The 22,916-nt window shown below is 36.6% G+C and overlaps 1 protein-coding gene across 1 annotated transcript in view; it reads right to left on the bottom strand.

Moving 5' to 3' along the window:
• Positions 1-22,633, bottom strand: part of LOC121410822 — a 29,443-nt gene extending 6,810 nt beyond the window's left edge. Inside the window, exons 1-20 of the mRNA XM_041603135.1 lie at positions 21,811-22,633; positions 20,070-20,578; positions 18,339-18,377; positions 13,806-14,027; positions 13,330-13,519; positions 13,029-13,141; positions 12,420-12,772; positions 11,943-12,116; positions 11,417-11,592; positions 9,402-9,525; positions 8,257-8,526; positions 7,175-7,324; positions 6,240-6,497; positions 5,562-5,735; positions 5,126-5,251; positions 4,513-4,656; positions 3,679-3,846; positions 3,120-3,251; positions 1,704-1,838; positions 684-803 (exon numbers count right to left, since the gene is read on the bottom strand). Coding sequence (XP_041459069.1) covers positions 684-803; positions 1,704-1,838; positions 3,120-3,251; positions 3,679-3,846; positions 4,513-4,656; positions 5,126-5,251; positions 5,562-5,735; positions 6,240-6,497; positions 7,175-7,324; positions 8,257-8,526; positions 9,402-9,525; positions 11,417-11,592; positions 11,943-12,116; positions 12,420-12,772; positions 13,029-13,141; positions 13,330-13,519; positions 13,806-14,027; positions 18,339-18,377; positions 20,070-20,358 — 3,357 coding nt within the window. The 5' untranslated portion in view covers positions 20,359-20,578; positions 21,811-22,633. The remainder of the gene's footprint in view (positions 1-683; positions 804-1,703; positions 1,839-3,119; positions 3,252-3,678; positions 3,847-4,512; positions 4,657-5,125; positions 5,252-5,561; positions 5,736-6,239; positions 6,498-7,174; positions 7,325-8,256; positions 8,527-9,401; positions 9,526-11,416; positions 11,593-11,942; positions 12,117-12,419; positions 12,773-13,028; positions 13,142-13,329; positions 13,520-13,805; positions 14,028-18,338; positions 18,378-20,069; positions 20,579-21,810) is intronic.
• Positions 22,634-22,916: the final 283 nt, after the last annotated feature.

Here is a 22,916-nt window from a genome sequence, read left to right as displayed (position 1 = left end):
GTCTTTCCTTTACTGTTGCTAATGTTATATCAGTGTATAATTTTTTTTAAGCGGCGCCTTTTCTTTTCTTTTCTTTCCTTTATTTTTATTTTTTAAAGCGGCGCTTTTTCTTTTTTTTCTTTTTTTCGGCGCCGCTCAAATATTAGGGGGTGCGCGCGCACCCTGCGACCCCCCCCCCCTGGATCCGCCGATGATTTCTATTCAATAATATTATTGCACCCAAGAAGAGAAGCAATTTATTGGAAAGAGTAAAATGAGAGGAACAATTTAATGGTCAGATTTTCCCCTTTATTTTACATATTTCACATTATCTCCTCCTGATCGTGACATATATGGTGTGAATTATATTTTCCCATGACATATGTTGTGCTCAGAAAGAGGCAAGATGCAATTTGAAAGATAATAAGGAATATCTGAAAAATTGTGTACAAAACAAAAACGAGAGTTGTCCACAAAATCAGCCATTTTGAAGCACGCGTTCGCCAATTTGAGAATCCCCATAAAAAGTACAATACTTTTTAAACGTCCATAACTTGCTTATTTCATAACCGATTTTGATGAAAATTTTATTTAAATTGTTCCTCTTCTTTTACTCGTTTTAAGTTTAGTAATGCAATGCAAAAATTTAACACCAATTTATGTTACGAAGAAAGTACAAAATAGGAAAGACGATGAAAACATACCATTATTGACCCACCGACAACGAGAAACAACATGTCACTATCTGGTGTGAACCTGAGACTTGAAACCGTTGTTTTATGATTGTACTTGGCTATCTGGGTTCGGCATTCTATATCAAATACCTTAAAGAAAGAGAAAATACATGGTGATCCGTTACATTGTTTGACAGTTAATTTCTACCACAAACTTTGTCTCAGCCAATCAGAAGCAATGATTCACTTCATGAATTAACATTTCACAAACGTCTTGACATCTTACAAATTTTGAAAATTATCAATCATAATGCCATTCATATTATAATAAACGTAAAAATGCCCAATTTGAATCACATGCCAATATTATCGCAGTCGCCTACATGACTTGTGATACTTCATACCATTGAAAATCAGTGCATGAAACGAATCGTTTACAAAAAATAACATTATCATTGTTGTTCCTTTAAATTTCATCCAGATGAATAAAAAAGAGCGCTTTAAAATAAAATAAATTATGTATAAAATTCAATTAAAATAATATCGGGGGGATTATATAATACAAACATGAAAACGGTTAATGATTAATGTACACTGTATTGGGACACAGTTTTATAAAAGCCAAATAGTGGGCCATGGCTGAAGAAAGAGTTGACCTTAAAACTATAGCATAACGAGAAATAAATCAGCCTTAGGGCTTGGTTCCTGCTCTCATGGATGCAGAGAGGATGTAAGACGGAAAAGAATCTTGCCATCCGTTGGAAAACATTATGTATCCGTTGTGTAGTCTTTGCCTATATATGTGTTTCATACGCTCTATATCCATCAAGCATCCATCCACTGTGATTTCGTTGTTGTTCGCCCATTTTGTCCATTGTCTGGAGCGGATGAAAACTGATAGAGCCACTCCGAAATTTTGCTTGTCTGCTGTATCCGTTATGAATACGTTTTGTGTCCGTCTGCCAGTGGGACCGGGCCTTTAGTCATTAAAAGGTAATGGATTTTACCCCCACAAAATCATTACAAAAAAACTCTAAGACTATTAATTACCACAACGTGTCTGTTTCCTGAAACTGCTAGAAGCTCATTATTCGGTGAAAAGACACATTCAGTTATCATCATGATCATGTAGCCATCCAAAAAGAGCATCGATATATCACAGTCATCGATTTTGCAACCATTTAGCTATATGGGGGAAAACAAGACATATACAATATAATACTGGTGTAATTATGACAATTTCAATAATCCAACATCAGTTGGTCGTTTTACAACTTGAATTTTACTATCATATTTATTGACATTGAATAGTTAAAAAGGAAACCTCGACACTGTAACCTCATTTCAATTCATTAATTTAATGTAAGCATAAAAACACAATATGAATTTGAAAAGTTTCTTAAACAAAAATCTAAGGCCCGTATTCTGAACTCGGGTTTAAATTAAACCCTGGTTTAAAGTTGTGGTTTAACTATGGAGAGCCAACTGGGGCACAAATCCCTATAACATTGCACATCCAATTTATTAACTATTTTGACACTCAAATTGTTCATAATTGTCTGGGAATGATAACTGAAGTATTTAGAAATGTTTTCTTCATTATGAAAGCAATAGCGAACAAATAATAAATATAAGAAATATGCAATATAAACAGATTTTTTTTAAAAATATTTTGCTCCCCGTAATTTTAGCACAGAGTTCGACCGTGGTCTTAGTTAAACCTGACTTCAAAATACAGGCCTGAATCTTTAAATCTACATGTACATATTACACTTGGAAGCTATCATACCATTATCTAATACATTCATTTGGATTCAAAAGTAGCCTTCTGGAGGTTAAAAGTCATTAATAATCGCCATTGAAAATTTTACAATGTCTAAGTAATTCAAACGAAATTCATACAGATCAGTTTTGGTGTTATAATTATTTTTTTTCTCGAAAATACTTACTAGACACGGTCGCTCATTGGTATAGCGCCCTCCTCATTAGCGGGACGTCGTGGGTTCGATCCCAAACGGAGTCATGCCAAACGCTTAAAAGAAATTGGAATTCCTGCCTTCTTGGCAGGAGCTAATCGTTTAAGAACGGAGATGGGTAATAAAAATGTTATCTAATGCAGGGCCCGTTGGGAAAACAGTTCATAAGATCTAAAGTGGCAACCTTGGGGTATAAGAATCATTTAGCTCGCATGAATTTCCCAACCGATTTACCTATAATTAACTTTAAAAAGGAATAATTTGCAAGATAAAGGAGGTGTAATTTCACAATGTGTCTGTTTGAAAACATGTGCGGATCCAGGGGGGGGGGGGGGAAAGAAAATTGTAATGTAAAAATGCCATAAACACATGCAGAGGTATGCCCCCTCTTTGGAAATTGAAGACATTTTTTTAGGTAAAATCCTGGATCCGCCCCAGGTTTGAAAGTAAATACATCAGAAAATGATTGATGAACGACCAGTGAACTCACTTTCAAGACTATCACAGTGCCATTGGTGCACCCTACAGCAAGTTTACGACGGTCATGTGATAAGTCAGCTGATGATGCTTGTTGGAAATCAATATGACGGCTTCCTGTTAAACTTCCACCTCTCGACCAGCACTGGTTAGGATAGAAAGCAAATGCGATTATTAATAATTACGAATGCCTTTGCTATACTTTCATTCCTCACCCCCCCCCCCCACCCAGCGAAAGAGACAAAAAAGAGGGCAGTAATTTATTAATGATCTTCTGCTTAGAGGTCAAAGTTAAGAGTGCTGACATGTTTTGTAAAACACACAGTAACATAATTTCATACTAAAAAAAGGGAGAACTGAAAAGCCAATATGTGAATACGAATACATAATTCCAGTATCAAAGCATTTTATATCTTCTGTAACCAAAATAGTGAAAAATAAGAGTCTAATTTCAAAAATTAAGTACTCCAAATCACACTCGGCCCAATCACTAAGGCTGTCTTTTCTAAAGTGGAAGTCATTTAGTAGTTATATACACATATAACGTTCCGAGAAGTTTCACATATTCTTACTTCAATAACAATTTGAGTCCCACTGGAGACCGTGATGATATGGTGAGAATCAAGGAATTTCGCCATAACAACCCTGTCTTGAGATGGGATGATATTGAACTCTTTTGTTATCTCCGACTCTTCTTTTCTTTTGGATTGCCTGGTGAGGCAGCGTGGTAATGGCGATACCTAAAAACATAAAAACAGATGCGCTTTTAAGATTAAATCAAGTCATCAAGTTCTTTACTTTATACCAATCAGTAGTATTTGTATACATTTTATGTAAATATTCACGTACGCACAGTTTCCTTTAAAGCAGCGTCCGTTTTCTTGCAAGTGAAAAAGAAAGTCACCAACCAAAAAAGTCTTTGAATCTCATTAATTTCGCGACTATCAGCACTCCCAAACTGAAAATTTACAAAGGTTTATAAGAAATGAAAAAATATTGGCATTTGCTGTAAATTGAAAATATTACGGATAAAAAATGGGACAGTTTGTAATGTCTGAAACGCATGAAATTATAATTGTTCTCTGGCACATAACAAGTAAAGCAAGGACCTGAAAATATATGTAAAATATATTCTGCCCTGTCCGCCAGTGGTGGGACGCTACATGTAAAAAGCATGCTATGTTTAAAAAGGAAGCATCAAGAGGACCTAACAGCTATAAGTCATATCCGAGGAGCTATCCCTATCCCAAAACTACGAGAACAATATACGAATAACTACTGCAATGGCAGACTGTAATCTAATTAATCTACATATTTGGAGAGGTTATATTCTCCCTTTTTCGACATCATTCGAAGACTTCACTCTTCAATTGCACAATAATAAGTAATAAGACTTTTGACCTTACCTTGACGCGATTACTGGTATACGATATGATGCCATGTAGATTATCGTGGCCAATCTCGATCTTTTCGATTGTTTCAAACTTCCTAGTCTTGTAGATTGTTTTTGATTTCTTAGCAATGGTATTTCGTCCGCAGCATTGCAGCATCTATAGCCATGATAGATACATACATGATTTACGAACAATTCATAAAACACTGCGATCCGACGCAAACAAAATATGTGAAAAGGACATAAACAAGTCAATGAAACACACAATAGGAATTACAGGGTGATTCGAAAAACCTACATGTTCAATGCAGAACAAAAGAAATTAAGTTTAGAGCGTGGTCACGCAACATTTTTACAACATGAACATATTTAATTGTAACAGGTCAATGTTAAAAGCACCCTGATTCTTTAATTGCTTATTATCGGAACTGACATTCATAACAGATTTACAGAAAATGTTGATCTGAACAAGGCTATAACTATTTGTATTTGAATATTATTTATTACTGATACGTGTTTTTAAGATGAGGTAACAACAAAACACTGACAAAAAACGACCAAACACATAACACCGAAAACAACGTCACCATAATTATTCAGAGGATATTGGAGTTCATTCAACTTACCATACACTTTCGGGGATTCCCTGGTTTCTTCCCGATTAGAGCACGAATACTACCATCAGTTTTAAACGAAACCCCAAAGGTACTTCCCTCAATCTGAGGCCTGGAATCCTGTTTTATCTTCCACACCTAAACAAAAAACAATTTTCTTGATTAAATTCATAGGTCCATCGGTCTGTAGAAAGCCACGAACAATTGGGTTAATATTCACCGAACCTAATAGTATATAAAGCTTGAAATTTCCATTTCAGCTTTGCCGATTTGATAAACTTCCAAATATTTTTTACAATCATTTTAACGTTTAGAAATACAGCTGATAGGCTTTAGGAATCTACGCTAACGTTCTGAATGAGAAATGTTTTGAAAGTAATTTGAATTCTGAAATATTGAAATGCACCATTTATAATTTGAAAAAAAAATCAGTCTTTAAATACATTACCAAAATGAGTCCGCAACTCTGATTGGTCACTAGGTAGTTGCCACACGCGCCGTTACCATCATCGATACACTCCATCCACATATTGACGATGTCACGATAAATCCCTCCCACATTCAATCGATAGTATTCTGTTAACCGTTTAGTAACTGGAAAAAGATTCCCTAGATGAAGTACCTTACCAAAACACAAATAAAAAGAAACAACTCAAAATAAACTCTTTGTGTCGGATATTTGAAGAGTAAGGGAGAGAACATGCATGAACCCTGCAGGTCGCAATTCTCTTGACAATACATGTTCTCCTTTTCACTGTAAACGCTGCAAACATTTAGCAAATTAAAAGTCGATAATTCTTTTTCCCAACAGTAAAGTATTAACATTTATGATTATCTTCCTCATAAGTATCGACATCTGCTTTCATCCAGAGAGGTATACACCAGAAATGGAGATCAACTAAAGCTAAGGTGGCTCGCCATGTCCAAACTGTTCATGGAACACAAAAAAAAACATACATAGGTCCAGTGAGAGATACAACAAATATACAATCACTTGTAATTTCCATCTAGACAAGAATAATTTTAAAACTGATTGGAGATTTTTAGTAACACATCTTTGTTAGTAATGCTTGTTCTGTCGACATACTCTTTTAATATATCGCAATTATGGAATTATGATACATACTGTTATAAACCCTGTAAATCCTTGCACAGCGATGAAGTGGCCGTCTTTACCCTGAGAACAAGAAAGTTTGCAGAAATTCACATTGTCCCCACCATTTCTATCGGTCCAACGAGACAGCTTTCCCCCTCTCGTGTTATAGACACCAAGCACGCACCAGGTAAGGGTGACGATAAGACCGTTGCTAAGAAACGAACAGTCGCGTACACTGGCATCGTGGACTAGCGCCACTTTTTGACTTCCGGTTTGAAGTTCAAATACCTGCACGAAATTAGGAAAAAATTACTGTGGCATAATGAGCAACTCTCCAGTTGCTTCCCCATACAAATCAATAAAAGGGACATTAAACAATAAACTTTTGTAATGACACATTATAAACAGCTCTACTGCAGTGAAATCATATTTCGAATAGTAATGAGGGGATATTATTATCCTCTAAACACAAGTTCTGTTCGAAGTGTGTATCAAGGGGCAACGCCAATTCTTCTTTTTGCCCCATTATTTATCACTAATAGTCGTCCCTTCGAAATCAATCATTATATTCTTTGTATGACTAACTCTCGTATCACACAGGTTTATACAATACAACTTGAGCTCACTTGGTGAGTTCATAGCAATACTTTCGACACCACCCATAATCTACTCAGGGCCCCGTCGCATAAAAGTTACTATTATGGTAACTTTGCCAACCAGTGGTAACTACTATGGTAACGCTGATCAACAGCCAATCAGAATCAACGATTCAATGCAAGTAACTATTGGATGGCGAAGTTACCATAATGGTAACTTTTATGCAACAGGGCCCAGATTGTATAAACAATCAAGATTTAGCTTTACATTCGAATCTTATTTATATATATATGGTTTCTTGGGACCTGCTAGACAATTTGTGTTAGATTTTGCACTTATCGATAGGGGGAAACACTTCTGTGACATACCCTGACAGTATTGTCAGACTTGGTGCATGCTGCTACCAATCCTTTCTTTCCACACGTACTGCACGCTAAGATCGCTAAATCAAGAAGCAGGTCCTCCTCTGGACTCTTAGCTTGGATCGAGTACTGTAAGTTGAACGTAGAATCCCACACCTACATAAAAGAATGACGTATTGGAACGATAGATAATTGGATTTTACTATTTTTACACATTTTGGATGTTGTTATATATTTAGGTTTTACAATAAATTAAAAAAATTTGTAGCTCAAGCTGATAATGAAATTTACGAAACACCTAATTAAACGGCCAAGATTATGAAAGCCCCATTATTTTACGCTAAACCATAAATGTTACAGAGGAAAGTCGCGCAGCGGGTTTTCAAAATTTTACCATCACAACGAAATGAATAAAATTTACCAACTTACTACGCGACTTTCCACTTTTACATTTAACCGGTTTACTGTAAAATTTGAGACAGTTTTTTATACATTATTTCCAACTCTCTTGCCGTGAACGTCGAGACATAGTATTATATATTACATTATACATTACGGATGTCCTTGGCGAGTTATTCATCGAAATTCATCATCTATCTCAATCAGCTCGCTGATATTCGTTATTGGTAAGGGGTAGACATTTGCACCAGCACGAGTTTTCAAATTAGCGCGCTATTTCTGGGCCCATTTCATAAAGAGTTACAACTGTTTTAACTTTGCCATTATGGCAACTACCATGGCAACAGGGCTCAGCAGCCAATCAATATCAAGGTTGCCATGGTAGTTGCCATAATGGCATTATAGTTACAACAGATGTAACTCTTTATGAAACGGGCCCATGATCCGGCAAAGCATCGCCTTAAGACTACACAAAACAACATTTTCTTCAGCTTCCCATGGCTGCGGCACTGATTCATCGTATACATGGTATAGATTTTTTTAAAGATGCTAGTTGTTACTATCAATATACTACTAATGGGCAACATTTATAAAGCACTTTAATTTATACCAGATTCAGCATAGCTGCTGATAAGTAGATTTTTATATACTTTGCATGTGCTAAAGATAACAGATATGAAATTATTCACCTTTAGAAAGCCTGATGTATCTCCAGTCACTAACAGAGATTCGCCATCGCATTTGACAAAGCTGCACCTTATCAGATCCGATTCGTCGCAAGTGATGCTCTTAATATGTGGTAGAAGACAGTCTGTACGGCTTAAGTCCCAGATGCAAACACCTTTGGTAGGAGAACAGATCGCCAGGAGAGAACCGTCTGAACTAATACTCATATCCGACACGTTGTCGGCATGCCCTTGAATTAACACCCTTGTCTTTCCCTCAATCATATCAACAATCTATGTAAAAATGGAATGACGAATAATGAAACAGTCATTGACATACATGAATATTCATTAAAAAATACATTAGCGAAGCGATTTTAATCATGTTGTTGATTCTTGGCCCTGATTCTGCCAGTGTAGACGTTGATGATGATAAAAATATTTTCCTACATAGGCATAGAGCATGTTCCTACCACACAAGGAAATCACGGTGTTTTAAGATAATAATAATAATAATAACGTCATATTTTACCCAGGGTAACCACTTCAGTTCCGAAAACTGTTCTCCCAGCGGGCACTACTAAACATATATGGCAATACTGTTATTCATTACCCCGGCTTTTGCACGGCTACCTTGATCAGACGCTCGAACATTCGAGGAATTTTTTCCTACCGGGTACCCATTCACTACCCCTGGGTCGAGTGCAGCACAGTGTGCTCGCCGAAGGAAAAACGCCGTGGCTAGGATTCGAACCAACGACCCTCGGTTTGAAAGGCGAGAGTCAGGCCCACTAGACCAAGATGCACCCATCACCAATAAGATCACCAATATAGGTTCATTGTGTTAGTCAAGAAAACTTTCGTTCAACCGTTTTTTTTTTATATATATATAAAGACATCGAGGCATATTGAAGAACAATGCAATTGTTAATAAAATGTAAAATAGATTGACTTAATATCTCTTCTTTCTAGTAACCTTGTCGAACTTTATCATGAAAGTGAACTCTTTATAGAATAGGAATGCCTTAATGGACTTATCGGTCATTTGGCAATCAGTAGGAGGATATTCATTGAATGCTGGTAATATTGAAATTAGTGACCTTACAGAACTGCCAATACCATGTGTCCTATGAATGCTTTAAGAAAAAAAATATACTATTAAAATTTACCTGAACTTGTCCGCCATAACCAGCAGTAAGTATTTCTTTGCCATTGGGTAGTAGTTTTGCACACGTGGCATATTTACCAGCAGGACTGTGTGTCACACTTGATAACAAAGGACGTTTGTCAATTCTGAGGAAGAGATTTATTTAGTAATATTGAGGAAAATGACTAATAAATGTAATTGATAAACATATAGACCTATTCACCGCATTTATTATCAGTCCGATTTTGACAGTAACGTTACGATATCAAGTCTTACAGTATATATATATATTTTTTTTTTGGGGGAGGGGAGCTTTCATACAAAATGGAAGAGTGTTTTATTAATAAAACCATTCATTCCAAACATCCGGACCTACGTTAGTGGTGAATACAGGTTTTGACAAGCTAACGGTATTGAACATTTTAACTGAAAAAAGGTGAAAATCAGCATGCGGGGCTAATCCGCCCCCGGGGCAAGTCCGCCCATCACGTGATTTTCCACTTTGATGTGACTGGATGAAGCTTTTGTTGATGTTGTAGTGTTAACCTTTCCAAATGTAGCAACATACCTTGGCGAGTGGTCATCTTCCCGGAATTCCAGGAAATTACAGCGACTCGTCCATTTCGAAGCCATTTTGGAAAAAAAATAATTTTCATATTTCTTGTACTTTTTATTGACACTCGTGAATGCATTTTTTTTGTTAGAAAGCCTATTTGCTTCACTGAAATATGCTTTTGATGCTGCAAAATATGTTGTAGATTTTGCGAAAAACAAGAGAAAAGAAAATGGCTGCCCGGGGACTAGTTCGGGGCAGGTCCACCCCACTTTTATCTTCGTAATAGACCCATAGGCCTACAAAAAATCCTTATAAACATGACATGACATGCAAGTATTTCGGTATATGTTTTGAATCATGATAACTTTTCACAGATTATTGAACTAGAAGTCGTTGTTTTTCCAATACGAAAATTATGTTTGGTGTCTTGAACACATCATTTTGTTTCGTATATCACTGTTTTCCCTATATGGGCGAACTCGCCCCGCTTAACCGGCGAACTTGCCCTGTAGGGTGAGGCGGGTTCTTTACAGCCCATTTTTGCCAAAACCGTATGCATGTCCTCGCCGAAAATACGAAAATAAGGCATTAGGTAGATATTACCTAGACCTGTATAGACCCTAAAGCACGACCTTCAATGAATGCTGCTTATTCTTATCTTTCCCATACTTCTCTTTTCTATATTCTTTTCTTTTCTGTCCCCTATTCTCCTTCCTTCTCCTTAACACAACAACTAAATTCTTAATTTTGTAACTTTTTAAGTAATGTGTCATTTAATTGTGCTGTATTATATTATGATTCAGTTTCTGTATGACATGCTGATTTTGTTACTTGTAAAGCAAGCAGTATCAGCCTTGGGGCTGCATGTTTTGTTTTTTAATAAACCAGTTCAATTCAATTCAATTCTTGCTAAAGAAATGACGATTCTAAAAGAGCATGAAAGAAAGAGGGCGGATTCGCCCCGCCCTCCCCTACTGTATAGAACATTATGTTTTCTTGATTGGAGATGTTTATTATATTTCTACCCAAAATCCTCGTTAATATTTTTCAATACTACGTTAAAATGTGATTTTACATATGGCCTACAAGGTCCCGCTGACCTATACTGTAAAATCACAATGTTACACAGTGTTAACACGTGTAGTCACACTAAGCATGTTGACTTCTTTCTATTTAGTACATCCACAATCTCAATGTCTAATGCAATATATAAACAACAAAAAAGCGAAAGAATAAACACGAGGTTTCACAACATTTTCACGACATATATTTTTAAACCGAAATAGCGGCGCCTGGGAATACAAAATGGTTCGTACAAGCTCAAAAACTATATGTTGTGAAACTATTATGCAAATTGATTTTGAAGCCAAAAATGTTTCAATGGTCATTTTACTGCAATCTAGTAATTTCATGAAATGGGCGCACATGGAATGTAATGAGAATTTTAATACATATCGATGGTCGAGCAATAACTGACTTACACTTCTGCTACATAAAATCCATTTTTCGACGCTCTGGCTCCACTTGCCATCTTTGCTCTCCTGTGTATCTCGGAGGCGTGGGGTAAACATAGACTGGTCTGGATCATATCTCTCCTACAGGTCCGGAACCGATTGAAAACCATCAATGATCTGAATTCATTACACGCTACGGTGTCCTTTTAAGATATTAAGACGCATTCATGAGTATTTTAAACGTGATTCGGTTTACTTTATCTGTTTATATATAATTGACATTTTGTGGTCCATTATATCCATCTGCCAAACGATAGATGGTTCAAAGTAAAGACTGGCAAGTAATGACAGGTCATTGTTATACGATTCATGATGTAATTACAATGAGATGCTACTGATTACCTGGAAATTCAAGCGATGACGATGTAAAATGACTCCTGAAAATTGCCAAGAATGCTTTGACTTTTATTTCCAGACTAAAAAAACGGATTCATTTTAAGATTACAACATAGGCTATTCACTTGTAATCGTGACTTCCATAATTTTTTTTTACCTTGTCATTTGCTACTTTCTCTGACATTAGATAATCATACACCAGATCATGAACCCAGAATATTTGATCTTTGTCATCTGGGTCACAACCAGAAATGGCAAGATGACGTTGTGTTAGTATCTTCATACGGTCTTCGATTTCTTCAGTTGAACATCCCTCCAGCATGCTAAGTATCTGTGGAATTTTAAAATAAAACAGTGAACCGTCAATTAATTATGTTGAGAGAAACAAAATGTGGCACAGAAACATATGTAAACAAGGAATGACCACATTAGTGCATTCCATATTTATTAATTGCGATTATTCAAGCTTTGCGCTCAGATAAAAAGAGTTTTATCAGGTTCGTTGCAAATTCAACATGAAATTATCGTTACATTTTACGAATGTTAATCTTCTGTTAATTAACGAAATCACGAATAAAAAATATAACCAGAATATTTTTGGGGTGATTAATATTAATCATATTTTTCAAGTCACCTTAGATGATAATCTCGTTCCTTGGTCAAAAACGGCAAGCCAAGAAAAAAGCCTCATGACTTCTTCGCGAGATGGCAGCTCCTCGACACTCAAGTGGATCGCATCTCGAGCCGTGGAAAACTTCTTCAGATTTCTCTCTTCAAGCTGCGTCACGTAGTATTCCCATCGATGTCCATGCTCTCGGAGAAGACTGCCGATGATAGACACGACTAGTGGGGATCCATGGCTGAGCTCGTGGATGCGAGCTGATTGTGGAGGAAGATCACTAGGCGGAATTTTCGTCCATTCCGACAGGGCCTGCGCTGATTGTGATTCGGAGAAACCTTCGGAAAGAACGATTTCTTCCTTGTGACCTGGAAGCCAAGACAATTCATTAATTTATAGTTATTTGTCTGTGAAACTTTTAACTGAAAGTTTTTACTATTAAGCTTATGTAATTCTACAAGTATGTAAAAGAGAGGAAATGCAGTTGCTAACAATAATACATAGAATGCTGCGGAAGCAGTTGAGCCTAGCTATCAAAGGATTTGGTTGCAGCTGGGGTGGTTTTCTGGAAACTTTTTTTAGAACTCTTTAAATCAAAACAAACATCATTTTTACAACTCTTACCTAAAGCACATGAGTGAAGACCCTTGTCTCGAGTTGTGACGATTACCGTGGAACAAACTCCAAACGCACTGATTACACCTTGATCCCACACGTCGTCGAGAACCAGAAGGCACCTGAAACGAGGAGGAGAGAATGCACTCAACAGGTTGCAGAGCCCTTGGAACTCAAACCACCACCTTGGACTTACTCATAAACGAAAGGAACAGAAGCTACACAAAGAAAAATACAAAAGCATATACACCGGCTACGAATAATCCATGTGGCATGTTCCAAGACGAAGCCACTGGGGAACCCGTTTTACCTCGGATATGATTGTGCGATGAGTGAGCTTAGCAGGTTCTTCCATTGATCCTTTGTTTTAGGAAGAGATGGTGCCATGAGGAGTTTGACATCTAAAGTCCGGCATAGGGTCTCTAGTCTCTCTGCAATACATGCTGTACCACGAACTGCGGCTCCGATTGGTAACCAGAAAACACCATCAGGGAAGCATTCTGTACCATTACAACATAAAAAAAATAGAACATGCTAATGATGAGGGAGTTGATGGAAGTGATGACTAAAGTGGTAATCATAATAATTCTGACAATGTAAATGATGATTCCTTAATATACTCGCGAAGCGATCTCTTATATACCACATACATCATATATACAAACTTACTAATTCATTATTATTCCGTTTATTTATTCTAAAATACACTGTCGATTGCTCATGGATTTCAACAAGTTTCAAGGTAAAGAAATTCCATGTCAGTTGGGCCTTATTATTCTGCCTTGCCTTTGACGAGCTGTTCATTTCTGATTGCCTGGTTGATGAGGACTGATTTACCCATCCCTCCAAGTCCATGGACAACTAGCCAACGGGTGGCTGATGTGGATGACGGCGATGTCGATGTGGAAAGCTTGCGGAGCTTCTTGGTGACATCAGCGATTTCAGCAGATCTTTCAGTTAGGCAGTCGGGTAAAGAAGGTACATTTCCTCGTCTGCATATGTAGTCAACTAAAGAAAAAAAGTCCTTGTATTTCAAAACAATCGTATTTTTTTCAACAATCATCCGGTGGGTGTTTCATAAAGCTGTTCGTAAGTTAAGAGCGATTTTAAGAACGACTGGGGATAATTTCTTGTGGTAAATGGTATATACCAAAATGTTCATTGGCGATGGTTTAGCGCTAGGAAGTGATCACCAGTCATTCGTAAGGTCGCTCTCAACTTAAGAACAGCTTTACGAAACGGCCCCAGGTCTTATTATCGCACTTGTAAGAATTATGTTACCATCATTCAGGATAAGACTATAATGTGCACACCATGGTCTGCACGTGGGTAGTAAAATATTCACATTAGTGTTGTATTGATGCTCGGCCTTGGCCTTAAGGTGCCTTAAGGCCTACTTTTTCAAAGCCTTGGCCTTGAACATTCAAGCCTTGGCCTTGGCCTTGAGGATTTTGAGCCTTGAAATTTCAAGGCATTTTCAAGGCTTTTTCAAGGCATTTTGTACTTTCATTTGTTTTTATTTAAGTAATTATAAATGTTTCAATTGTTCTGTATATCCAATGACACTAAATACTACCAGTCAGCAGTAGTAAGTGTACTTAGCAGTGTCATTAATTGCAATTATCACCATGATCAAGAATTATCACCACCTAATTATGTAACAAAGAGAAGTGATGAAAATTAACATCATTTATTGGTAATATGTTATAATCATGACTAATGATGATAATGACAATATCAATAATAATGATAATAATGATTATAAGAATTATAGTGATTTTATGACAGGAATAATTCTGACAGATCTGACTGCAATTTTGACAACAATTTTCATACTTTAAAAATAGCTTACTCTAAAGAATGATAACAAGGGGTTGATTTCTATTCAATTAGGGTTTTTCTTGTATTATTTTCTATGACCAACAAGAATGTTTTCAGTTTTAATGATATTCTGAAAAGATTCGGTAAACTTAAACACAATCTTCAATTTTGTCATTTCACAATGGGCTATGTCAATGGTATGATGAGCCAAAAATTTTGAGGGGCCAAGCATGGCATACTTAACAAAATTTCTGCCCCCAAAAAGATGAAAGCGATTGAAGCGAGCAAGTGAGCACAATTTTTCACCCTTTTACTATTAGAAAAGCTAATTTTGTGATATATTGTGACAATATAAGAAAATGATATCACATTTAAATCCTTTCCTATCATAAGTTTATTTTTGGTGATGGAACTTCTTGTCTCTCTCTCTTTTTTTTCTGGGGGAGGGGTCTGATATTTATTAAACAGCCGAGAAAAAGGAATGGGAAGATAGAAAGGAGACGGGGGAGGCTGGTTAGGCAAAATATACTGCAAAATCGGTTAAAATGTTGAGAGGCAGTACATTTAATTCAATTGTTTATATTTTGTTTTGGGTCTAGTGTCTCAGATTGACAAAACAAAGTAAAAAAAAAGGATTACTTATTTTAAAACATCATGGTTCGACAGTGAATTTCATTTCAGTACAGTTTCAAGGAAATAAACAAAATATTTTTTTTTGTGTCAGTGTGGTTTAATAATAGAGAACTCTACTTTATTGTGTCAAGAAATAATTACGATTTACCCTCCCCCAACCAATGGTATGGAGTGCGCCCCTTTTATTTTATATCCTTTTGAATATAACTTTAATTTGTTAGTATTCTTTATTCCCGTTTTTTAGGTAAAATAATTGGAGAAGATACAAGAAATGAGAATTGAAATTCAAAAGTGTTTGTAAGCAGTAAAACCATGAAAACTGACATGAGTCCTAAAATGACTAATTTTCAGGTCAGCATTTGAAAATTTCAACTTACGCTTTGTGCTCTCTTGCCCCCCCCCCTTCCAAAAATAAAATTTTCTGTAGGAAAATATGCCTATTTTCCAAAATAAACAAAATCCTTTTTCCAAATTGAATATGCCCCTTTTGAAAAAGAAATCTTTTTTATAGTATTAAAAATAAGACATTTTAGGTTCCAAAATTACAAAAAATTTTTATCTCGCTCGCATAAATGATTGTTAAGTAAGGTTCTCATTCCATTTACACAAAAAAAAATGCTTAGAATGTCCAGTTTTCAGGTTGGGAATATCACAAATTTTTGAGCTCGCGCTTTGCGCTCACATCACTTAATTGGTGAGTAATGTATCCTATTTATGAGTCACTAAATGCAGTCCAGAACAGCTTATTTTTCTGGTCAGTAAAAATTTCAGCTTGCGCTTCGCGCTCGCGTTAATTCTTTAGTAAGATGCACATCGTTTTCACGATTACAAACACAGCTCGGAATAATTATTTAAATTTCATTTCTTATCACACAAAATGTCCACAAGTTTGAGCTCGTGATTCGTGCTGGCAACATCTCGCAAGGATGCCCTTTTAACAGTGATTAGCACCATAATTGACCAAAAATCAAGTTTTACAACTTCAGATTTTCAGAATTTTTTTTCAAAACCGCTTGCTCGCTACGCTTTCTAGCGGAAAATTAAAGCCTAAATAAAAATATCTGTCTTATCAATTAGAAATCACTTATAAAAGGCTTTGCTGAACTTAATTTCTACAAAACACACATCTTCTTCACACAGTTGATAATCTCACTTTGAAAATATCTGTTTGCGCCAAAATGCTTATTTTGACTTATATTGTAAGTGCATTTTTTGCTTTGACCCCCGAAACAAAAATACATTCTACCTCCCCTGTCCCAGGAAGTGGAGAAAGACATACGTTGAGAATGGGCATGCCAGGTTCAGATCACCTTGGTAATAATGATAATTGCATAATAATTAAATGTACAAAGACTACTATATATTTGTTTTAATATTGTGTCTAAATCTACATGATCTATCATGAAATTATTTTTGTTTTACATGTACAAGGGTCAAAATTTTTGCTTGCTCAGTTCGCTAGCTCACACCTTTTATACATTTTGTCCTGTGTGTCATGTCTGCCGCCTAAGCATTGTTGTCTCATTGTTCCATATATTGAAGGATTGAAATGCCTTGGCCTTGAGGTTTTCAGGCATTGGCCTTGGGTTTCCATGCCTTGGCCTCGGCCTTGGGTATTAAAGCCTTGGCCTTGGAGGTTTGAGCCTTGTCTACAACACTGATTAACTGTTGTGAAAGTAGTGATGAGCAGTTTATGGAAATTGCCTATTGCATCAGAAAAATGATAATTAATTCACGTTCGCTGAATCATTTTGTACAAGTATAATTCCGCGTATTGTTTCATTAAAGCTTCCATTATTTGGTTAGAATTACTTAAGGCATGGTCACACCGCCCGAGCGTTGTTCGAGCGGAGAGAAAAAAAATCATCACCGCTCGCTACCGTTCGCCATTTTCGATTTCGATTGTTTTTTTGTTTTTGTTTTCGATTTTTCCCTAATTTTTTGAGCGAAATTCGACCCTCTTTCCCTACCGCTCCACGACCGCTCCAACAACGCTCGGGCGGTGTGATCAGGCCTTTAGTTTGTAGCATTTTCGGCTAGCCCTCAAGAACAGCAAAATGTTTTACTCATTTCATATTGTCGGTGGTAATCGGTGTATACAAAAAATCCAGGGCGGATTCGTAATGTCACTCTAATTATTTGCGTAACATTCGCATAAGAATGAGGTATACTCCTTCATGTATATCGGTTTTTAAATAGTATGATCCTGCCCCCTCCCCCACATACACACACATTTGTTCTTTTCGATTCTAATGCAACTGCCCCTCCTATTTCAAGTGGCTATGCTCCGGTCACAGGGGCGATGGGATAAGGGGGTAGGTGAGACAACCTGAATGTGTCCCCCCCCCCACAGCAATATAGAGATATATAATAATTGCACAACCCAAGACACTTTATACAGCATTCTTTTTTCACATTATTTGTCGTTTTTCACGTTTCTCCTCTTTTCTTCACTACATGGAAAACCATCTTTTGACAGGGGCATGCCCCCTCCCGCTGTAGACCCCCCCCCCCCCTGTCCAGATAAACTAGCTAAATGGCTTTGGCGGGGATTGTTTTTAATACGGGTAAGTTTGCATTTAGAAAGCTACAGCACACATCATGTTCAATGCTGCATAATACCGTAATTCTACACATTTAAAATGCCTATCCTAAATCACGATGCTCTCTGTTTATGATAAAGCATAATTTTTTTTTCAAAATGAATTCCTCATGATTTTAATGCAAGAGAGATTTTATTGTCTCTTGTATAAAAATCACCAGAAATTAATTCTACAAAAATTTGTTGCATTAGAGAACAAATAAGATGAGACTATGAGAGGTAATAAGTAACGGTGCAAATTATTATCATATTAATGTACTTACTATCTTCCTGAGGAGCAATGGAAAGAGAGGACTCGATCTCTGTTAAGAGAGAACATGAGAGAAATAATACAAATTAATATTCCATTCACGCATCAGTTACAAAATTGGCTATGAAACAGCAGAAATGAGCAAATGCCATCCAATTATCGATTTTTTTTCACTCCTTTAGATCTTATAGTATAAAAACCCCTATTTAAAGTTTGCATCTTGCAATAATTATAAATGTTTGAAATTGGATAATGTCTAAATATAGAACTACGCTTGTTTTTGTCTGATTAAGTTGATAAAAAACGTAGCAAATCATACACTGATTGCAATCGAATTACTTTTAAGAACTTACCAAGACAGGCAATATTTCGTGATTATCATGCTTATGATCATTAAACTACTACACGTCTAGACAGCAGCATGATGGGTAAAATATTTTGTGAGAGGCAAAACACGGTGTATTACAGGGGAGGGACTTCAAAATTTTCGCGAGCGATTGAAGCAAGTGATTAACAATAACCATTTTAAACTGGAAAGCAAAATTTCTAGACAGAATATGTTAACATAGCATGCAGAAAATAACATTTTTTCTGTTTTTATTGTAGCAAATCAAAATAAATCACAACATTTACAAATGATTATTGGGTGATATATATTACCATTCTGTGTCATTATTCGTCGTTCCCCCAAAACGCCCCTTCATTTTACGCCAGTTCATCTTGATCACGTCATGATTATGAAACTTTTTAGGTAATTGGAAAATACCCTTTCGATAATTTTTCTTTGTTTGGTCTACGTCTACGTGTATATTATTGACCATGATGTGTTAATACCACAGTTTGAATGAAATATGTCTGATAAAGTTGGTATTTTTATTGCACCTACCTCGTATGGGGGATTTGTTCTTTACGATACATTCTATCACGACCATAGAAAATAGCGACTTGTATCGTAGAATGAAATCTTGAAGTTATGTATAGGCCAACTAACTCAAATACAGTAGAAGATCATCGAATTGGCATTTTTGTTTAAATTAGGCCAAACTACCTTACCGATACTGAATTGAACTTCTAGTATAAAGTATTTATAAATGCAATTGAGTCCCTTGAGTAGAAGATGCATGCAAGATTCATTTCAAAACCTATTTCCAAAGCATTGCCACATTATGTCACATATTTACTAGAGGTGACAACTCTGTATAGAACAGCTTTACCGTATAGCGAGTGCATTGTAGATTAAACATTACTTTTCATAGCAGTTTCCTAAACATATCAATTATTAGTGAATGAGTTACATGATTTTTGCTGCTGTTCTTTGTCATTCCCCTCCGTCTCTCAATCACTATCATTGCCCCTCGCTTTCTTTCATTCACTTTGTCTTTTCTCTTCACCAATTATACTTTTCTTCTGATTTCCCCATTCAATGATTATTATAATGGTGATATATCGATTTCGCATGACTTTCAATTCCAATTCACTGCATGCTGCTTCTACATATACCTTTGCATTTGAAATTAATGAATATCAATATTAGTCAAAGCAGTTTTGCTTGTTGTTGGTAGAAATACAATTGATCATCCCGACCTCTCCCGATCTCCTATTTTCATTAAACATTATGCATGAGAGAAATCATATCTATCACATTAGAAACCCATTGTGTAAGATGGATCTCAAAAAACGAATAAAGTATATGAAAAGTCAAATGATAAAATCTAATAAGATTGCATGCTGTTTCAAATCTCACCTGCCTGTAGCCAATCTGCGGCAGCTTGATTGCCTATCTGTTTCAGTGATTGGATGAGTACATGTGACGTCGCACCACGCCCATTACGTTTCGTCCAATCAACCAGAACCTGATAAATACATTCTTGAATGTTTCCACATTTCATCTTTTCGAGGTTTGCCAGTCGAGTCTCTTGAAAACCCAATGTCAAACCGAGTCGTCTGTAATCATCGGGATGCAGATGCTCCGAAAGCTCATGGAGACGAAGAGCTGACAATAGGTTGCCATAGCAATCCGATATGGCCGACATGATGCCAATGACTTTTCTCGTTCAATTGCTTTGGTTATGACATGAATAATTTGTTATTCACTTGAATAAAACACTGACGTGGTCGTCTGCTGTTACTACTACTCTGACACTGACATAATTTATGTAGAGAGAATATCCTTCAGACTATGAAGTTCATGCCTCGTTTACATAGTTTGTTTATGACTCGTACAATCATGTGTGTTCATGAAAGGTTCTCCATCTGAAAAAAGCATATTACCTTTCATGAGTTAAAGAATGTCGGTACAGTCACGCCACATTGATTAAAACATTTACAGATCTATTTCATTCAAATCATAAAGGAAAGGGAATCTACGACTGGAGACTATAACTATGTCTATCCCGTATATCTAAATACCGGGTTGAATATATAGAGCTATATACAAGCATCACATATTACGGAGGATCACATTCCCAAATCAATATGAAGCCCTCATTGTTATAATAATTCACTTACTGTCATTATCATCGTCTTCATGGGATTCAAAATGAAAATGAATGTCCTTAATGAATATTCATAAACTGCTACGTGTTATCGTAGTGCAAACACCAATAGTGTTAGCTGAAAATAGCAACATAGGTGGATCCGGGGCCGTCCCGCCCACTATATTGGCAGCGAAAAACAGGAGGATGAGGATAATAAAGAACAGGTGGAGGGAAGAATACTAAGCATAGGATAATTTTAAGAACATGGAAAAAAAAATAAGGTGACGGGGGAATACAAGGAGGAAGAATAGTGATTAAAAAAATGCTTACTCTTCACGCTTGCACTGCATGTTCAACGAGATACATATCCTACAGTACATGCATGAGGCTTACACGTACGGGAGTTCGGATTATAAGCATGAAGCTGTTTAATAGCTCCATGTTATAAGCATATGCATGATAAGCAAAACTTCAACTCGGCCTCGCATTTGCAGTTTAATAAGATATGTATCCTGTTCATGAATTTACATGTATAGACCTTAAAATGTCCCCTTTTCAAATCCTTTCAGGAAATATATATAAATGAAGGTAAAAATAGACATCTGAAAATATTAATTTCTTTCAGCAACAGCTGGCGCTGGCTCTCCAGGCATAAAAATGGTTTGTGACATAATAAAACAAACTGTAAATGGTGCTACTGGCTTTGTAAAATTGACTCAATGGTAAAAATGTGGGTTTCTTGTCATGTAGATCGTCATAATGAAGCCTAATCACGCTATAGAGCAATGGCACAGACAGCAATTTATTCAAGTTAGGAAGAGAACGTACAGTACAAGATCGGACCTGGAAACTTAACTGCAGACACAACTGTATTTTTCCAGTAGATGCGGTATAAAGGTGTAAAGTAAAGCAAGGCCTAGATCGTGATACTATTATCATGGAGCTATTCCCGGGAGCTATTATAGCTCCATGCTATTATGGTACGTTTAATTTGCACAATGAACTTACCAGGTTGAAAATAACATACATCCATACTATCCCCTGTGTTTGTATCTCACCGACCATATGACCATGCTGACGAGGGAAGGCTTTTAGACTACAAACACTAAAATGGCTTTAGCTACAGCACCCGTTTGATGTTTCTTTTCCTTCCGCTCTTTTTTTTTACTTTCCGGTGACCATGATATCGAGAATACACGCCATATTCACGTTCCGCGTGATCGGGCCGCCATTGAGAACCCAAGCTAGCTGTCTTGATACTTCCATTATGGAAAGGCGATGTCGTCTTCGAATATATTGCCGTGAAAGCTGAAGGATGAGTCACAGTCTGCTCGTGCAAGGAGGAATACAATTATGATCGCCGTGCTTTCATAAAGAGGCATCCTCGTTTGTGTAGTCGTTCCCGGAGTCGTTCACCAAGACCTTAGAATGAAAGCATTCTGGTGATAGCGGGGGTGATAGTTTTTGTACTTTTTGAGTTTCATTATATCTCTGTCTTCTCTGAGAAATAATCAGAAACGGCAGAACTGATACGTCGGTTAGGGGGATCTTTGAACAGTCATGATGGTTCTTCATGATCTGTCAAGGACTAGAAAAGCAGATGGTGTCTGCATTATGTCTTTGCGAGTCTACGAAAAGGGGATTCCCTTTTTGAGATTGTGATGATGTAATCACTACACTGCTAAAACGCCGGTGTTAGTCTAACACTTGCCTGGTATTTATATCGGTCCACACCAGAGATGTTGAAACGACACCGTTTTGGTGTTAGGCTAACATCAATTTGGTATTTAAGCAACACCACGCAAATAGTGTTAAACCAATATTGGTTTGATTATTAAAGGGGAATCCAACCCAAATAAAAACTTGTTCTTAGGGGAATAAGAAAAATCAGACAAGTTGATAGGTGAAAGTTTGAACACTATCTGACAAATAATAAGAAAGTTATGATTTTTTTAAAGTTGTGAATATTGGTAATCCCTAGATCCATGGAGACTGCAAATTGGCCACATATGTGATGTCATAGTGATGTAAGGCAAGGACTACTATTAAATGTACTCCAATACATAAAATGGCTAATATGTAATTTTTTCAAGTGTTTTACTTCAAATTTTATT

This window comes from Lytechinus variegatus, chromosome 3 (assembly GCF_018143015.1).
Source record: "Lytechinus variegatus isolate NC3 chromosome 3, Lvar_3.0, whole genome shotgun sequence".
Classification (NCBI taxonomy): Eukaryota; Metazoa; Echinodermata; class Echinoidea; order Temnopleuroida; family Toxopneustidae; genus Lytechinus; species Lytechinus variegatus.
Note: the sequence above shows the minus strand (reverse complement) of the source record. Positions and strands in the feature narration are given on the sequence as shown.